Source organism: Thunnus albacares, chromosome 1 (assembly GCF_914725855.1).
Source record: "Thunnus albacares chromosome 1, fThuAlb1.1, whole genome shotgun sequence".
Classification (NCBI taxonomy): domain Eukaryota; kingdom Metazoa; phylum Chordata; class Actinopteri; order Scombriformes; family Scombridae; genus Thunnus; species Thunnus albacares.
In genome coordinates this window covers 1,877,902-1,898,468 of record NC_058106.1, presented here as the reverse complement: position 1 = coordinate 1,898,468, position 20,567 = coordinate 1,877,902, and the positions used below count along the sequence as shown (strand labels likewise).

The 20,567-nt window shown below is 39.2% G+C and overlaps 1 protein-coding gene across 2 annotated transcripts; it reads right to left on the bottom strand.

Annotated features, from left to right (window-relative positions):
* Positions 1–579: 579 nt before the first annotated feature.
* gpt2 (glutamic pyruvate transaminase (alanine aminotransferase) 2) lies at positions 580–16,056 on the bottom strand. 2 transcript variants are annotated; one of them, XM_044346379.1, is made up of 11 exons: positions 15,455–16,056; positions 13,845–13,934; positions 11,757–11,865; positions 9,867–10,000; positions 9,248–9,506; positions 7,143–7,222; positions 6,209–6,345; positions 4,758–4,932; positions 3,936–4,091; positions 2,496–2,608; positions 580–1,892 (listed from the first exon to the last, which is right to left on the bottom strand). In XM_044346379.1, exons 1-11 carry the CDS (start codon positions 15,746–15,748, stop codon positions 1,736–1,738), a joined length of 1,704 nt encoding a protein of 567 aa, XP_044202314.1. In that variant the 5' UTR covers positions 15,749–16,056; the 3' UTR covers positions 580–1,735. The 2 variants fall into 2 exon arrangements, with proteins under 2 accessions (XP_044202314.1, XP_044202391.1); XM_044346456.1 differs by having other exon boundaries at positions 1,368–1,892; positions 9,263–9,506; positions 15,455–16,054.
* Positions 16,057–20,567: the final 4,511 nt, after the last annotated feature.

Genomic DNA, 20,567 nt, shown 5'->3' with positions numbered 1-20,567 from the left:
AATTAACTTTCTGATTTCTTCAGAAAAAATGTTATCAGTAAACAGTATAGCATCCGAAAGTCTGAGACCACTTAGGAGAAACTGATCTCAGACTTTTGGACCCTACTATATGTTTTGCTAACATTAGGAACTCCCTACTTGCATCAACAATTCTGGTTTCACAGTAAAGGCCTACAACTTCTCCGTCTTTATAGTAAAACACATTATTTGTAAGATACATACATGAAGTATTAGTGCTATGCTACTGTGACAATGCTGTTGCAGTGGCAGAATTACTGCTCACAAATTATACATGAGGAAAGATTTAAATCCAACTGAAATTAAATAGCATCTTTTTGTCATTTCAGCATACATATCTGCTCTGTAAATCACGTCCTGTGTTCTCCTATGAAAAGAAAATTGCAAACCAAAAGGGAGAAATTTTTATTTTAAATTCTTTGGTTTCATGATGGCGCACTCTAGTTTTACACAAATTTGATGAAACACCATTCCATTATCCATCTACACAGATGAAGACCTTGATAGAACCTTGATAGAACACCAATAATGTGGCAATTTCTTTTTCTTACGATCCTTGAAAATCAAGAGGGCCTTGCAATCCCCTATGAATTCATATCCCTAGTAGGGTTCAGGACTACAAAACAAGCAATAAACAACCAAATTGTTATCTGTAATCATCTGGTATGGCTGCTATGTTTATCATCAAATCTAGAATTATAATTGAATGACACTTTAATCATTAACACTTCATGTATTTACTGTACACTATGTAACTCTTGACCTTATGTCCATCCTGTTTATTTACCAATTTTAACAATACCTTGGTTAATAACAGCAAAGGAGAACAAGCTAACACTAATGTTAATTATCACTGATGCTAAAGCCTCTTTAAATACTAACCCCTAACCCTAACCCTAATTCTGAAGCTCAAAGTAATTTACAAATGAATTCTGGTAAAGTCATACTGCAGTCATGGTGTAAGCATTTTCGTGTGTATTAGTAATAATAAATAAATACAGTTTACTATGAACTGAAAAGAAATTTGCAACCGTTCCTTTCAATCTTACAATCTTAACATGATAATATTTTGGATACCTTCAGGGAATGTTTTGTCACTGAGAAACGTTGCTGTGGAGTTTTCATTTCTGTCACCATAAAAGGATTCCACTCAGACTGACTGTATTGGGGTAAATGCAGACATCTCAGAGACAGACTTCTAGAAAACAAGTAAAACAAAAACTCATTCCATGACTAGATAACAGTGAGACAAAGTTTTTTTTTGAGATTTGGAGAAACTGATCCTTTAATGTTATATAAGGGAATACCAACACAAGCAAAAAAAAAAAAGTATACTATACACAGAGGCATTCAAAGAGATATCTTTATGCAATAATGTAACAAGCTGTGAAGTCCTTGGCCAAGCATGAAAGAGATGTTAGTGGAAGAAAAAGCAGATGGTTGAATGCAGGATTCTCAGTGGAAGTTCACCACTAAGGCACAGAGTACAGATCAATGACAGCATGAAGGAACTACCTAGATGAAAATAGGAACACTGTTCCTCTTATTTCTCTATACTGTGTGTTCTCTTATTCAGGGCTTTGAGGAGAGGGCCACATGTCTAGACGAGTAGAGAACCCTGTGCCTCTTCAAATATCATCTGAGAAGGCACAATATTTCTGTAACACAAAACTCAAAGCAATATTAAAATCACAGAAACTGTCAAGTGTACGGGTCATCAGTCTGGTTGCTTTGACATTTGTCTGTGATGGTCTTGGTTGGTTATGGTGATCTGTTGTTCCTGTTGTGAATACTCCTCAAGAAATCTGAGGTGGAATTCCTTCATCTTCTCCAGGAGGACTTCTAGCTTCCCTGGGCTTGGTAGGATGGTCATTCTAGGAAACAAATGTGTTTTCTTTTAGTCAACGCATTTTCTGTCTTCATATTAAATCATCACTTTTACCATAAACTGCTTTAAAAGACATGTTACGGCACATGTTAGATCTGGGAACGGTAATCTCAGAATACCATCTTATTTAGATTCAGTGAGCTATGATTTTATCACACAATGATCTAGCATGCATCTTGATGCCTCTCACTTTTTTTGTTTCCCATATTCTTAAGGCCCCAATCACATTAGCATTTTTGTGACAGTGAAACATCATACCAAATCAAATAATTTCCCCTGGCAGCTGCTGGTGGATTCATTTGTGGAGATGTGGAGGGAGTAAATCTCAGCTCAAACTTCAATTTTGGTGAACTTTGACACAATTTGCCAATGTTTAATAATCCGTGTCAGAGTACAAACAGCTCCACAACTGTGATGCTGTATGGTCAGCAGTCAGTCGTGGGACAATCCGTGGTACAAAACTGTCTCTTGAATAAAACTCAGTCTCAAACAATTTTAGGCAATGAAAGAATATTGAGATACATAAATCTCATGATCTCAAATCATATAAAATAAACACTGTTGGTGGAAGAAAATGTTCATATCTAACCTGAAGTGATAGGTTCCCTCTCTCTGGCCGAATCCACTTCCTGGAACTACACAGATACCTGTTTCCTCCAGCAGTTTGAGACAGTACAGCATGTCAGGAGCTATGGACAGGGACTGCAGTAGATACACAGAGACAGCAACGATACATTTAGTTGATTTCCATCTCATACCCACTGTGATCTCAGTCCCCAAATTATGCTTCTGTTCTATTCAGCTGCTTTCCATCTGGACACAGACCGGACACATGTTCAAGGAAATTCACTGCCTGTCGCTCAATGCATGCTGGGATCAGACGATTTATTCTTAAGTGTATGTATAAGATAAAGGCATAGCTTGGACTTTTGACACAAGCTAGCAGATATACACAGACATTTCGACATGCAGTGGATGGCTATATTTAAAAAGGGATGTGTGATTGACTAATTAGCGTTAACAGAAGGTGACTTCTCAACTTCCATGAACTGTCAGACAGTGCAGGACTATTACAAGTGACACATGTACATATGGTTTATTCATCACTATAAAGCTTCTGCAGAGTTCATTCACAGTGAGACAGAAGAAATTATGGATTGCATTTAATTTCTTGATATAACTATCAGTGTGTGTCTGTATAATGCGATTAGCAAATTTCAACCACAGTGAATACACCGGTATTACATAAACAATTTGTGATGAAATATCACATTATTATCCAGTATTAACTAACCTTAACCCTTTAAAAAAAAAAAAAAGACAGGTTTCCTTATAGCCTCACAGTCTAATTTACATAATCCTCAACTGGGGTCAACTGAGCATCAGATTAAGAAAGAGAGATAGATGACAGATTTTCCAAAGACAGAAGCAATCACTGGCTCTGTGTCAATACTGTGAAGATACTTAAAAATGAGAAAGACATGACCTCACATCTTAATCATGAAATTAAGTGCATCACATGTCAATAATTGATGAAAATAAAAAAAAAATGACATGTGCAGCAAACAGACTGTAAAAAGCATCTTTTACCAGACAGAAGCTTACCCATCTGAACTATTTCTCAGTGGCAATAAGAGACTGCAGTAAGCTGTTAAATACAAGGGAGAGAAAGAGACCCGCACATGGACAGAAAAACACTAAGGCAGCATGAGACCACTAAAGCTACGTAATATGTCTAAGATATAAGAAAAAAATGAAAAAAATCTAAGGCATTAAAATATTTCATGAAATTTGACATTACTTGGAGAACTAGTGCATGTACACATGAATTTTGGTGTCAGTTGGTGGAAGCAGTACAAATAACTAAGTCTGAGACCACTTTCCCATTTATTTTTGTGAGAAAGTGGTCTCAGACTTTTGGACCCTATTGTTCTGTGAAGTGAACTTCTGTTGTTTTGCATCAATTAACAAAAAAACACAGCACAGGAAAAATTCCATTACATTAAAGAGTGCCTAAAGAGTAACAGACCTGGGCTTCCTGAATTGCTCGTGGTGGGATGAAGATCTGAGGGAAGGCATACATGGCTCCTTGGACTGGGTTGCACTTAATCCCAGGGACCGAGTTGAGGATTTGCTCTGTAAGCCTGGCCTTGTGAGCCAGGGCATCCAGGACTGAGCTCTTTTCCTGGGCACCAACATAACACATAAAACAGTCAAGGTAACTCATGGTCAGGTACGCATCACATACACTGTACACACACGGGGTGCGGGTACCCATTACTCAGGTGAAAACTGTAAAGTGCATATATATATATATATATATATATATATATATATATATATATATATATATATATATATATATATATATATATATATGTATAGGAAATTGTCTCTGTAAATTAAAAGAGTATGGTCTAGACCTGCTCTATGTGAGAGGTGCCCTGAGATTCTCCCTTCTACTGAGAACTGACAGTATTCCACTGGATTCATGCAAAGACAGGGGGCACCATTGTGAAAATATTTTCAAATATTTTGTTGAAATAAAATGAATGAATTATTTAATTAATTTAATTAATTAAAGGTGAACTCACATCTAATCACGTTGTGAGGCATGTCTACATGTCTTCCTGTGGCAATAGCAGTGTATAAAAATGTTGTAGTCCTACATCATCTGTATGTTTGTTCTTGTTTACTATATATATATATATATATATATTCATATGTCAATGCATGTAGCAAATATAATAAGCACCCCCCCCCCAACCGAAGTATTTTGACCATGTCCTTTTGACTGGACACTGTGAACATCTGCAGTTATTTTGAACAACAAGAGGCCAGAGACACACACCTTGGTAAACTGAGCATACGAGGGCTCATGCACTTTGGGGGGATTTACAATGACGTTCATAGCTGCCTGTCCAGAGACAGGAGGGCAGAGGCGAACAGACAGCAGTTTGACCAGCTGGGCCTTCACTTGTGGATCCATGTTCAACACCTCCATGTAGCCTCCACGGAAACCACACCTGGGTGGGAGACAGAAACACAGAGTAGTGGACAAATGACATGGAAAGTCATGGGTCAACAAAAAGGCAATCTACACTAGGAGTGTAATAATACATGTATTCATACCAAACCACTTGGTTCTTCAGTGAAATAAAAAAAAAAAAAAAACTGTCAATTTCTCCCTGAGATGTGTGGCTCATATAGAAAACATAAGTGAGTTGGAGCAAGTGATTCAGATCCACTGCTTAGAAGTTTTTTGGTTTTTCAGTCAGTTACAGCGACACTGGATAATGAGTAGGGGACTGGAAAAAAAGTTAGTTAGTTATGTCTCTGTGAACAGAAACAATCAGAAATACTGAACCATTGTGTCTGTTACAGCCCTGCTTAATTGTGCCTTCATGTGTGCATTAGTCAGTCTGTTGTGTCTGAACTTTATACATGAGCACAGGCTGCAGTTGTCCAGGAATTATCCACTGCCCTGGCAGCTGCTCTAACCACCGATGGCTGGACCTCCAGGATCGCAGGGAGCTACTGAACTGTGTAAAACCTGACTGAGTTTGAACATAAACTGTGCTCAACGAATGTGAAAAGCCTGAACTGCAGTGCCGACTCTAATGGTCAATTTAAGTTCTTCATAAATATACTGAACTTGTCTTAAAAGAACATTTCAACATTTTGCAAAATACACTTATTTGTTCTCTTATTATGAGTTGGATGAGGAGATTGATACACTGTCATGTCTGAGACTGGTATCAATCTTCTCATCTAACTCAACAAAGAAACTTGAATTGAGTTTCGCAAAATGTGGAACTATTCCCCTAAAGAACAATTTTCATTTTATAGCTTTGTATTTGATAACATGCAGGTAGGAGTCTTTTGGATAACAGTGGAGCCTTACTGACATGTATTGACATTTGTATGCTATATCAATACTAAAACGTCCCTCTCCCTGCTCAGCTTCACCTCAGACATGTCTAATAAATTGTGTTTCTGTTCCAGACACAACTGGACAGCCCAGGAATACACTCAAGAATTGTCTCTCCTAACTTGTCAGAAACACTGCAGAAATGAAGGTCTAAAACAGAGCTGAGAATGTCAGAAAACTGGGAAGTCTTCTTAGAAAAAAGGCCTATCTCTAATAATAACCTAACTTGCATACAAGCCTAATGCTCTTTTCAGTGGAGTTAAAAGTAAGTTAAGTTGTAAAAGCACATTTTAATGTTCATTCAAATGTACACTCTGTTCGTGTGCAGGTATCCTGTGATGAGATAAGAGCTCAGATAAGAGGATACTCACTCTCCAGTGTAGCCCTTGGAGGTGGAGTGGAAGGAGGCCAGTTCCACATTGTTGAAGTACTCAGGGCCCATCTCACAGAGAACCTTCTTAAAGGAGTGGAACTGACAGTCTGAGGAGTACACGTTGTCCTGGTAAACCTGTAAAAATACCAGCCAGGTTGATGAAAAACTGGTATCACACAAAAACATCTTTCCAATTACTGACAAAGGAAGTCTGTTGGAATTGTTGCAGCCAATGTAAGCTGCAGTTTGTAGCCTTCATGGGAGGCTTACATGAGAGCCAGTGGCATTCAATATAAAAAACACAGATTGGTTCTTAACGTCAGATTATGAAGACCACTGTTGGGGAAAAAGAAAAATCTAAGATTTGGAAAATAAGGTCTGACTAATTTAGAAAAAAACAAACTTACTTTTATGGAATAAACTAGAGAAAAATAGAAATGATAATATCTCAATAATAAAGTTGTGAATTTGCAAGAAGAAAAGCATTTTATCTGTTCGTTATGTGCACAAATGCAAGCACTTAAAGACAAGGGACACAAAAAAGTCTGGGGATGCCAGACTAAGTAGTATATTATATTATATTAGTATTAAAATACACATCACACAATATTAGGACTTCATTATGGACATATATATTCTGGCCTTTTCCTGTTCATTTATTGCAGAAATCTCAGAGATACTGACATTTTGAGATATCTCAAAAAGTGGACATATAAAACCAAAACTGTTAGGATGGAAACATACAACTAGAGGGAAGTGGACAAGTATGCCATTTGTAATTTGGGAGAATTTACCCTCTTGGTGCTCCCACTGAGAACCAAGTGTGAATACAGATAACTTTCCACATGTTGCTCAGTCTGAATATGACCCATGATGCAGTACAGCCAGGCGCTGTGAAGACATTGATGTGGTTTGACAGTTATGGAATTTACCTCATCAGCCATGACAAACAGATTTTCTTCATAGGCAAAGTGAAGGACCTCCTCTATACACTTCTTACTCTGCACCTGACCTAGAGAACAGAGAGGGGATGTCAGAGGGTTAGAAAGACAGAGGTAACTGCTATGCACACTGGAAGTACATACCACACTGGTGTCATGGCAACAAATATGCTTTCATGTATAAGTGTCCAGGTGCAAGGTATTCAAAAATATGGCAACAAGCGATGGAAGTGTCACAGTAAAAAGCATTACATGCTGATACACTTCAGAACTTAACACAGTCTGAGAGTGACCCTGACCCAGCCAACAAACACTACTGACATAGTACAGTGGAAGCAACTGGGAGATTTTTGTGAATAGGGGAAGCTAGCTGTCCCACTGTCCCACTGCAGCATAATTGATGTTAACAAAACACTGAAGTAGGAGAATAGCTATAGTATGTTCTCATGCAACTGGCATGGATATTCACACACATGTCACAAAAAATGACTTAAATGTTCTATAATAAGCATAGAAATGTGAAAGTGGTCAAAAGACACAAAACTTGCATTTCAACCAGAGGCAGCAGGTGGGATAGTCCCAGGGGCTGAAAAAGCTTTAGGGGTGGGGTTTGCAGGGATGACTGTGGCTGATTGGTCAAACACAGACACTTCGTTCATAAGGCAAGGAAGTACAGTGGAAACCGCTTATAATGATCATGTCCGTCCATGTCAAATTGATCACTGTAAGTAGATGATTGTTATAACTGATTTTTTCTTTTTCTTAATTTCTAACGTAAATTACCATCTAATTGACATTTGTATATTTATTACATGAATATAAAGTAATGAAACAGGCAGCTTCGGTATTTACTGAATTTTATTGACTGTTTGAAAACACAGAACAGCTGTTTAAACGCTTGTTGTTTCGCTGCTGCATCTCGTTGGCTCGTTTTTGACAGCTTGTCATAAGCTTCAAGGAGACTACGTTTTTCACTGAGAGAAAATGACTTTGTTTTTCCCATCATGATTTCAGTGTGCATTCAGCACCAACCTCAGGTCACCAGGCTGATAGATTGTGTGTTTAGGCTGCGGGGGTGGAGGCCACAGCGGCCCGCAGCGAGAAAATTGAACCAGAATCAACTTTTGGAGAAACACAACTTGTAACGCTGTACAACCCTACCATGAGGGAAGACAAAACATTGCTAGGAAGAGGGGAGGACATTTCTCTTTGTTTGATGACATTAAAAATAAAGTTAGGCTTTGCTGACGGCTTCCCGACTCATTTAAAAAAGATGAGAGAAATGGAGAGAGAGAGAGAGAGAGAGAGAGAGAGAGAGATGGAGAGAGACAGAGAGAGAGAGAGAGAGAAGCAGTGGTTGATCGAGCTAGAGAGTGGTAGCGAGAAAGGTGAATGAGAGCAATTAAATGTTATTTTCTGATTGTTTTACAGCAATTACATTAATCATCCACACCCCGCACCTCCACACAAACCTGCAGAGGTGTGCCTCAACGCCTGATAATGGTGGTGCAGCCGCTAAATACACATCATACATGTATTATGTGAGTAAAGTAAAAAGAAAATAGAATTTCTGTAGCTTTTAATTTTTTTTTCCATATTTTTTCATGTATGAAAAGACCCAAAATGAACACTGTTAGCTGACTACTTGATTTCTATAAGTGAATTATTCAAACAGCATTCGTATAGGAATGATTCTGTCCAGAGCTTTTTGATCCATATAAGCAGTTGATTACTGTAACCGTGATCACCAAGCAGTTTCCACTGGACTCTAGTTTTGATATGAGGACAAGGGATTCTCATTGCCAATGCATTAAATCGAAATGTTTTCCTAATATTTTGTCCACCTTATTAACATACATGAAGGTGGCAAAATATTAGGAACACTTTTCAGTATAATACAAACCAGTACACCAGCACCACCTATTACAACCTCAATGATAAACATAAGGTAGAATTATCACCTTTCTGACAATGTCAACAAAAACTGAAACGTATAAGCTTCGTAATTGTAAAATTTATGGCAGAGCTGTTGTATTGGATTGCAGTATATTACACAGGTGTTCCTAATAAAGTGTTCGGTGTACATACACACACACATAAATGCATCCTACCAGTGGGGTTTCCAGGGTTGATGATGCAGAGGACTCTGGGCTGGCAGTGCTGCTTGGCTGTCAGGTAAGCTCGCTGCAGTTCTTCAACATCTAGTGCCCAGCAATTGGCCTCATCAAGGTAGTAGTTGATCTGCACTGCCCCCAGCTCTGAGATGGCTGCAGAGTACAGTGGGTACTGAGGGATGGGAATCATCACACCTGTCCTGGAGCTGCCCTGACCCGACACCAGAAGCTTCAGGATGCTCTACAAAACAACAGATATGACTGATGTGGTTAATTTGTTTGTAGAAGCTGCTCCCCACAATCAAACTGACGTACTGCTAACCCAATCAGACGTATGTTACAGAACTACATTTTGTGTCATTAAGAAATCACACCACACACAGTTCAGCACAGAATAATTCCGAACTCCTGCCGGAACTGATCCAGATTTCAGCCACGCTCTTCCACCCTCTTCTCTGAAACCGCTTCACTTTGCCATCGCTGTTAGCATTTCTCCCACTTTGGTAGAAGTGCAATCACTATTATGACAACTGTCATTCATGTCAAGCCCCTTGTTTCCCTGCATGCCCCCTCCCATCATCTCAAAAGCAGTGTTTCATACCATGATGCCATCACTGGCCCCTGTGGTGAGGTAGATGTTGTTCCAGTCAGAAAGTACACCCTGGTCTCTGCGCGTGATGTAGTCAGCAATATCCTGACGGATGCACTCCACTCCCTGGCTGGCACTGTACGAACCTGAACCAAAAACACACAATATACAATATACACCAAATAGTTTTTCAAATGCAATAATAACGATAAATATGAATAATAACTTTTATTTTAATGGAGATATTAGTCAGTGTAACTTCATGTTTTACATAGATTGCTGCACTCAAGGGTAAAATTACATGAAATCCACAAAAAAGAAGTTTCTCCCCTGCTAAGCAGCACTATGTTGCTTGTGGTTAGTAATTACAGTTTGTTGTACTTTCTTTCCATACACCAATGTCCTACACACAATTAGCAGAACAGAGCACTAGCCGCAGCTGATTACAGTAACCAGTAGGCTTGCCGCAGTAGTCGTAGTACTGGTGTTACATGGTGTTACATGGTGTTAGGGCATACACTGATTACATTACTTGCCCATCGCCCATACCATCATTTTGTTTATTTCTATATAAATAAAACCCATTTAGTTCATTTTTGCATATCAGCGTCCACATTCATCAAATAAAAAAAAGTACTGAGCGTGTTATCAATACTTAGTAATTTATTATAAACTACTAGAGTTTCTGCTCCGTGAGTCAGCAGCAGCAGCATAGTCACAGCCAAAAGTAGCAGACTGAGACTTCTGTCCTCAGTACTGCTCTGTTCTGTAAACTAACATAACATTAGCTGTTAGCGAGCAGCTGCTCTCATGTCTCCTCAGGTCTAGGTGCTTGTTTTCAGCAGCAACTCTCTGCCTGCCCAGCCTGCTCTCAGTGTGTCTCTCTCCAGATGTCAGACAGGTTTCTCTGGTATGGTTCTAAGCAGCGGTTGTCCTCTGGCTCGTCCCTGCATCTGTTTGTGCTGCAGGCCGGCTGTACATGGAGGAGGACCCGCTGGCAGCGGCCTGAAGCCCACCATCACTAACTCTTAAGTAAAGGGAAGATCTAAAATAAAAATCCAACGTTGACAATCAAAGTAAGTGCTCTATGGATGAGCGTCAGACGCATATCTTATCTTGCAAAATGTTCGGTGTAATCGGTGATACCGGTGTTGTCATGAGTTTATTAACTGGTGGGAGAAATTTCACACCGTGACATCCCTAGTAACCACACCAATAGAAAAGAAACTAACTCCTTGTCTGCATGTGATGTTTTACCTCACGAAAAGAGTAAATGCTTAAGACCTGCAGGCTCACAGACCAGAAATGCCCATCAGAAACAGACAAATTTAACCACGAACAAATGTGTGGCACACCATTTTCAGATTTCTCTTCCCTGCAAATGTGCATAATTTACTAGTCTGGCTTTTTATGGGGCTGAGCCCTCCTCGTGTGTGCAGTGCAGCAGAGTAGAGACAGATAGCAGTGCAGGCTTGGAGAGTTGATGACAACTAAACTTGTTAGGTTAGCAAGAGCAATAAAAACATCACAAGTAAAAAGCCAAGAAGAGTAAATCTGTGCAAAAGATGGACAGACTCCAAATAACCAAAAATATTGCTGTAAAAATGTGATTTGCGTCACAATGAAATAAACAATAGAGCATAATATGAAAGGATAGACATTTTTCTCTCGTCAAACGATACTAGTAAGTAATACTAGTAAGTAGATCAGTTCGTTGTTGGTTTGGTTGATTGGTTGACAATAAGAAAAATATAGAAAATCATCAGCCTTATCCTTTAATGATTCTTGGTAAATATGCCTCCATGTGCTATTGTATTATATAATCTGCCACTCCTCTCAAACACACAGTTTACCCATCTATAGCTGACAGAAACAGGAAAACACACACACACACGCACAAACCTAGGCTCTGTCCACCACAGTCCTGAAGGATGCGCTTGGCTCGCTGTTTGGCATCATCAGGGAAAGCCGGACTATCCAGCAGTTCTGGGAAACAACACAGAGCCACCACCTACAGAAAGGCCGAATGTTAAAAGATAAGTTTCCTTATATTGTATTCAATCAATCAGATCAATCATTTAGTTCATATATATGATCAGTTCATATTAAGACAAGCTCCTTTCAACAATTTCCATAGGGAAAATTGAATGTGAAACAGACGAGGCATTTTCGTTTTTAAATTTTAGACCATATGCTTAAACTTTTCCTGCTGATGTATCTCATGAGGAATGTGAGGTCACTCTCCAGCACAGGTCAACTGATTGGTTTACTGAACAAACCAGCTCAACTACAGGTGCAGTTTGCTCACTCTTACAGAGATATGGCAGAATGGGAATATATAGTTCATTCAGAAAGTATTCAGACCCCTTCACTTTTTTCACATTTTATATTGCAGCCTTATACTAAAATTGTTTAAATTCATTTTTCCCCCTCATTAATCTACACTCAATACCCCATACTGACAAAACAAAATTTTAGATTTTTTTGCAAATGAATAAAAGGGAAAAACTGAAATATCACATTGACATAAGTATTGAGACCCTTTGCTATGACACTAGAAATTTAGCTCAAGTGCCTTCCATTCCTCTTGATCATCTTTTAGATGTTTCTTCAGCTTGACTGGAGGCCACTTGTGGTAAAATCAATTGATTGGACATGATTTGGAAAGGGGCATACCTGTCTATATAAAGTCTCACACTGCAGAGCTCAGAGACAGGATTATGTAGAGACACAGATCTGATGAAGGCTACAAAAAACAATTCTGCTGCGTTGAAGGTTCCCAAGAGCACAGTGGCCTTCAGAATTCTTAAATGGAAGAAGTCTGGAACAAACCAGATGTGCTTTTCATTACGCTAACATGCCTCCTCACTTCCCTCACTCGCATCTTAGCTCCTCCCAGTGAGGATATATGAGAGAGATGCGAGGAGGAGACGTGAGGACGGACATGGTGCCTACACACTTTACACATCCACAAGCTTAAGGCTGATGAGAAGCTTGAGAGAGCCTTCTCCTTTGAGTCTGTTTACATTATTAACTACATTATTTAAAAAAAAATTGATTTGGCATCTGTGAACCAACTCAGAATTGTAGAAAAATCTTGATTCTGATGTGAATTATGTTAACCTGTCCCTTACATAACGAATGCACAGAAATAGTGTCTTAGTTCTCACTGTTAGCAGAGACTACAGTCTACTGTGCAATTCATACATTTCGCTGATAAACCACAGATCTCTGTCTGTCTGTTTGTCTCTCTCTCTCTCTCTCTCTCTCTCTCTCTCTCTCTCTCGTTAAATGACATTTAAACATCATTTTCTGGTCAAGAGAAGGGTCAACTGATACGGGTTTAATCTGCATCACAGGGTGAGTCTAAACACAGTATACCTGAGCCATTTCCTCTACAAGTCTTCCAGCTTCCTTTCTATGTCATGAAGTGACTCTGTATCTGAACAACTCAGTACAAAGTGACATCAGTGTTGGGTGTACTTACAGGTGCAACAGAGCACTCTTTTGATCATACCCATCAGTGGTCAGAGGTGCAACACAGCTTAAAACTTTCAACCAGGAAGAACATGAAAACACTTTTAGACAATGTTGTGACTAGATTTAGTCTGGTGTTCACAGACAGTTGATGGTCTCTCCCCTCACGTGTTGTCATATAAGTACAAATAAACCACTTAATGACAATCCAGCAAACCCCATCCAATGAAAAAGGCTACTGGATGTGCTTGAAAGCTCCTGATTAAAAATTGGATTGGACCTTTTCAAGCTGCTGTTTCCAAGCAGCTTGAAAAAAGCAAATAATGTTGATTAATTGAGCTTGAATGTTAAGTCAAACTCAATGTCAAAGTGTGTTTCATTCAAGTGCAATCGAAATGTCTAGTAACTCATCAAGTGCCCATCTGTACCAGGTAGACAAAGACCTACAGGTGACAGATGCTTTAAGCAGTTAAGACAAACAGTAGGTCTGTTGCTTCCTAATTCAACCCTTACCTGACGGAGGAAAGTGATTGGCTGCTGGCCCATGGCATGGGCATCACCAATGTTGGCTTTGATGACCTCAGTGAAAGGCTGTTTGACTCCCTGGAGAGACAAGAAGCAAATCATCATAAATACATCATCAAGCTAATTTGAGGCTTTTGAACCTCCTCAGCTTTGGCACTTAATTCTACAAGTCTTGAGAACTCTTGTGGAGGGATGAACACCATCCTGAAAGACACCACTCCCATCAGGATAGAAATGTTTCATCACAGGGTAAAGGTGGAGACCCTTCCCTCTAAGGGGACAAGTGGACCCAAACCATGCAAGCACAATGCCCCCCACAGCATAACAGAACCATCGGTGTGAAAACAAAGCCTTTAACTATGTGTATTTATCTATGAAGAGAAGATGGAAGGACATTGGAATTTGTACACTAAATGATCATGCATACAGCTATTCCCACATACATCCTCCTACTAGCTACCCCACATACCATTTTAGTCCTATGAAAATGGCTGAAAAATGCAACCACACCTTGTTTTATTCTTAATATCTTCATGTCCATTAGTGGTAGAGACCTCAAATACCGCCACAAAATAAACAAAAGATTGTATTTATGGAGGAAATAATGATTGATACCTTATGGGTGCAAAAAATGGGTTTAAAATACCCTCAATATCACTCGTAAAGGAATTTTTCACTTTTTTTCTAAATCTAGGGCCTTATAGAAAATCCATAGGCATGCAGTACAAACTTTTTATGGTTGAGTCATACTGAGAACATGTTTGTCTTCCATCCTACAAACTTTGGTGAGGCTAGGAATAATACTTTTCAAGATTAATGCCCAAACATGGCTTCCCAGATAAGGTGTTGAGAGTGTAAAAATTAAAAAAAATATATCAAGGGCCAAAAAAATATTAAAACATTGGAATTGAACAAAAATATTTTACAGGCCTTATTTATTTTTGGGACCCAAACATTATATACATTAACAAAATCTGAGAGGGTGCTGCAACCACTTTCCTAGATTCTGTCTGATTCGACATGGAATGACCCATATTATGTGTCATTTCTGGCAGTTTAGTGGACTTAATTTCAACAGCAGGGTAACACCATGGTTTTAATGCCTCGCCTCTCTGGGGGCAGGATTAATGGAACAAGTCATCTTCACACGGACATTGTATTTATTTCGTTATCTATAGTAAATTTGTGAAAATGTCTGTATAAATTTCGATGTCAGCTCTGAAAGTCAAACATCAGCTTTCATCACGGGTGTACATATATGTGCTGGATGGCCGGATCTGGTCCCCTGCTCTTTGAAGAGCTTCAGAGCACAAGCTGTGATAGTGAGAGATGATGCAACCTGTTCAGCTCTGCTGACATTGACAGCTGCATGTAGTGCTGCGTGTGTGTGTGTGTGTGTGTGTCTGAAATTCAACCAGCTTTTTACAGCTTTCCATCCTCAGACAGAGCGCAGGACGGTAGTGAACGGAATCTGTCAGCTGTTAAAGACAAACGTAACTACAAACAGCGCATATCAATTATTTGCTGTAAATATAGATGAAAAAACAAATCTTTGAAACCAGTGGGCTAGTGACGTTAGCTATACTGTAGCTACTAACCTGCTGCAGCCTCCTCTCCAGGTCTCCCGCCTTTATAACGATGGGCCCCCTCACTGCGTACTCCACCGCTTTCACCTGCGGGTTTAAAGTTTCCATGGTCAGGGTCCTCTCTCTCATCCTGGATGGGTCCCCTGCCTCCACAGGAGCCTCTGCTGTGCTGAACCGTTTCAGTCCAGACTGAACTGGAGGCCCCTGCGTTTTAAGTCGCGCATCCTGCCATAGATATGAATTGATCGACTTCATCCGGTGGAGGACAGGCTGAGAGCGATGGACTATGTGTTGAAGACGAAACATGTTTCCTCTGGATCTGCTCGATGAATCATCAGTCAACAACACCGATTAATATTTACAGCAATCCGATTGCGTGACCGTAACACTGTGCTCTTCTCATTTCTCTGCTTTGTGCCTCCTTGTCTCCTCTCTCCTCCATCCTCCTGCTCGTGACCCGGAAATCGATATCAGCGCGTCATATGTTTAAGGATGTCTCAATTTCCTAAAAATGCATCTGGAGGAGAGAGAAGCGAGGAGAGAGGAGAGGCTTCCTGGAGGAGCTATGAGCGAGGATGCACAGGTGAATCCTTTGCGGAAGTCTTTTCAGCATCCATGACGTATAAAAGAGGCGTGACACACAGCTGGAATATACAAACCATTTGTAGTGCGTCACACAATAAAATATATAAAGGATATGCGTGTGTGCACGCGCGTTAAATAAAATATAATCATGTGTGACATTCGCACATTCTTGTTATATCATACATATTATTACGTTGTGATTTGAATTAGAAGTAAATATATACGTTGTCATGAACACTGTTATGCTCATCTGTCAGAGAACAGAAAATACAGCGGTAGGCTGTAACCCGAACAATGGACAGATGATGCAGCTCTGCCGCATATTTCATTGACATGACGACTCCGAAGCGAGGATGTCTCATTCTGTTAAATGCCTGTGACCTCGATTCCTCTCTCTCCTCGTATCTCTTCCTCACCTCCTCCGCTCGCATCTCAGGAGGGAGGAACATGACATGACATGAAGACATGATGAGAGGAGGCGAGAAAAGGAATCGAGGATGTGCAAACTGAGAAATGAGAAGAGGGAGGAAACTTCCTCGCTCACTAAAGCGTCATTTTAAGGAGAGGACAAGTTGTCATGACGCACTTCATCCTAAATGTCAAATATGAATAAGTCAGCAATATAAATTACTAAATAACAGTTTAAACTCTAAAGTTTGCATTTAAAATTCATGTACAATTAATTAATACTTTACACTGTTACTTAATAATTTATACATACTGATAGCTAGAAGGAACACCCCTGATAACTGCTCCAATGTTTTTATCATTTGATTGTAGATCTATAGAAGCATCTGGCTGTCACAGAATAAGACACAAACAGACCATTTAAATCTGTTAATTACTAAAAGAACAAAACCGATATGAACAATAAAAACAGCCGTAGCCTGAAGAATATGTCTAAATAAAACGTTGCTTATTTAGTTTGTGAAAGTCTGACATGCTTTTCAGGCTCAGGATGATTTTGTAGGAGACAAGTGACTGTGCAGCGTCATACTTTCCTGAGGGAGCTGAGACGCACTGAAACGGAGAAGAAGAAGAAAGGAGAAGCCTTTTGGCTTATGAAGAAAAATAGTAGTGTTTTTATGATTGATTCATGATTCAGTAATCTTTATTTTATAAATAAATAGGCTATGAGAAGCTGCTGTTGGTGCTTTCATTCCTTTTCCACAGGTAGTTTTGCTGATCTGCTGTATTATAACAGCAGCCCGACAGTTTACTGTCCTGTCAGATCAGCCGACCAATCAATACACACATTGGATCAAAGGAGTGTTGCTGTCCTCTCTCCTCTCTCCTCATCTCCTCCAGGTGCATTTAAAGGATTGGTATATCCTCCATGATGGTGGAGGGAGATCGGTTTCCGGGTCACGGAGGAAAGAGGATGTGAGGAAATATACAATTAGCATAACGAAAAGCACCCCATGACAGCTCCCTAAAAGTGAAGCCAAAACATCTTGATCGCCCCCTGGTGGTTGCATGGATGTATTATAAGAGCTGATTTCTGTCATTTTAGGAACTTCTTATTGTGGTCATGTTTATCCAGTACTCAGCCAAATCACAAGTTATCTCAGGGCACTTCTTATGTTTTCTCCTGTTTTTCTCAATTAGAAGTTAGGTTAGAGCTTTGTCTTTTGTTTCAACTTTATTTTTCATTAGGGAAGTTTAGGGTGGGGTTAATTAATTCTTGTTTGTTGTTTTGGGCATTGCACAACTCAAAAATAAACTGCTACATAATGAACTCTGATGGTTGTCGGGCTGACCATTCTTGGGATTGGGAAGAGCGGGGGCTCTAAGCATGTTGCGTCTAGGTTTCCCCTAGACTGGAGACATAACAAGGATCAAATGGTGGAAGTTGAAGAAGGAAGACTGTTGTGTGGAGTTCATGGAGGAGTTAAGACAGGTGCTGGGTGGTAGTGAAGAGTTGCCGGATGCAGTGCCGCTGCTCCGCGTACACAGAGCACCCAGAGCGCGTGGGGCCTCAAGTACCAGGCGGGGGCTCCCAAAATTAGGGTTGATAAAAATGTCATGATAATTGTCACATTATTACATTTTAACACAATTTGAAAAAATATGTAAATTAGTTATGGACAGGCCCACCGTTGTTTTTTTCATTGTATGTATCCTATCAGTCAATTCAGGCAAAGTAGATGTTTTTACCTAATATATAAAAAGAAAAGGTCATTTAATCTAATGGTAATTTTATTTCAGTTGAACTTTGACTTGTCAGTTTCTGCCATAAATGTACATATGGTCGGTTTGAACAGTTGGACATTTGCTGGTCTCACTTCATATGTTTTAACAACTTAGTAAGGTGAGTTGAAATGTTGATCTATAACATAAATAAAGAGATGTGGATGTGCAGTTCTTCTCTCCTTTGTTTACAACTTAGACCACACCATAAACACACAAAGCTGCTTTGGCCTGCCTCTTGTTTGACCATGCAGATGTATTGATCTTATGCGTTTCAGTAACAAGGAAGTGCTTAGAATCTTAATTTTGTCTTTTAACTTCCTACACTGAGGTGAGGATATGTCATGTTGTGCACATTCACTTCTGCTGTTTGTGCTCACTCTGTGCCTTCATTTTAGCAAATACGTGACCAGTTTTAAAACATAATATACAATGTGAATGCTCAGCAGTCTCACTATGAAGTAAGACCACACAGCACCAGGATCAGCTGTCATTTGACTGGTCAGAATGTGATGGTGTTTTATTGTGTCAATAACAATATGATATCAGAACAGACCGTTCAAAACTTGTGCTAATGCAATATTTCTCAGCCAGAATACAGAGTGCAAGTGGAGACTCATTAGAGAAATTATATTATTACACACACTCCACTTTTCCATTTTGTGGGCTTTTTTTATTATATATTCCAATTTATACAATTAATAAAATATGTTATATTACACGGTTGGGTGAAAAGATAGATTTTCTTGTTTTTAAATAATGGTTTTCAATTACAGAATCTTTTTTCTACTTCTTTTGAACTCATGTTTAGGATTTAGAGAACTCGTTCGTAGAATTTTCTTTCTTTTCATTTGGGATAGGCTATGATTTCATCCTGACAGCTAGCCCGAATGTATGTTTAATAGTAAATTAGCTCAAGTTTATGCAAAACTGCTTTGTGGACCTGTATTTTCTGAAACTCTCTTAAGAAAATTTAAGAAATATATATTCCAATTATGTATATATTTCAAATAGCTTCATATAAATGATAGCAATAGGCTTGTTTGAGATGAGTCAAGCCTGCTCAGAATACCGTAGCTCAGCAGCATCACACGATGAACAGCAGTTAGAATTCTTGCTAGAGCTCGAACGACTCATTGGCTCAATGTCTGACCAGCATCATGTTCTACATACACACTTTCTGTTTTAATTGTAAAATATTCAACTTTGTTAGTCTTAGTTAATACCAAGAAGGTTCATTCTGTTAAATAACAGTCCCAATGCTTGCGCAAAATATTCCATCACAGAACTCAGTTTAGTCGATTTCCTTAATGTGAAGTGATGTGAAGATTAAAAAAAAACAAAAAAAAAAAAACCTGTAAAGATGGATGTTTGAGCCCCAACAATCTTTACAGGTGTGAAATTTCTGGCAGCAGAAGACCTCATCAGGTTCCACTGCTGTCAACTGAGAACAGGAAACTGAGGCCACTGTGGGCACACCAAGACTGGACAGTAGAAGACTGGAAAAACATCGCCTGAGCTGATGAGTCTAAGATTTCTGCTGTCACATGCATGTTGGCATAAACAACTGAATCAGTGGATCAGTGGCCTTGTGTCAATAGTTCAGGCTGGTGGTGTAATGATGTGGGGAATATTTCCTTGGCACACATTAGGTCCCTCAATACCTTCTGAGCATGGATCCATCCAGCAGGATAACACACTGTGTCACATAGCACACATTCCACCAAGCTGGTTCCACTTCAGTGTACTCCAGTGACCTCTAGTCACCTTGGCCTTATTTCACAATCACAGTCAATCAAAGTTAAGAGTGTTTCTATGAACACTCTTAAATTTCTACATGAATTTCCCAAAGCAGTACTTAAGAACAAGAGCACATGCGCTAACAGCTTCTTAAAGTCAGCTGTCTTTTGTTATGAAGATGATGCTGAATATATATTTTACTTTGCATATTGAAAATATACACATCACAAATCATAGATGTTGTAAACTACACAAATAAATGTTTTATACTCGAAATTGTTGAGTATGAAAACAAAGCTTAATGTACAGTAAACAGTCACAGTCTTTATAGTTCATATTAGTGGGTGGAAGCTGGTTTTAGAAAGTATATAAGCGTGAAGCCAAAACCATACACACCATAAATAAAAACAAAAGAGAAGATATGGAACCTGAAACTATAGCAGTGGGGAAGTGACATTTCAGCCAGAAGATGAATGTATTATGAAGGAGAGGGCAGATCAACTGTTGAATTAATTTTGTGCGTGTGTTTGTTTAGTTTTATTTTCTAATTTAAACATCACTCAGTTTACATCAAACTTCACTTAAAGAACATCAGTGTTCATGAAAAAAG

Excerpts from the sequence above, each read along its gene's own strand:
- gpt2 (XM_044346379.1), bottom strand. The coding sequence starts at position 15,748 with ATGTTTCGTCTTCAACACATAGTCCATCGCTCTCAGCCTGTCCTCCAC. Across the intron at positions 13,935-15,454 it reads TGGAGAGGAGGCTGCAGCAG|GGAGTCAAACAGCCTTTCAC; the intron begins GTTAGTAGCTAC and ends TTGTCTCTCCAG. Across the intron at positions 9,507-9,866 it reads GGGCCAGTGATGGCATCATG|AGCATCCTGAAGCTTCTGGT; the intron begins GTATGAAACACT and ends GTTGTTTTGTAG.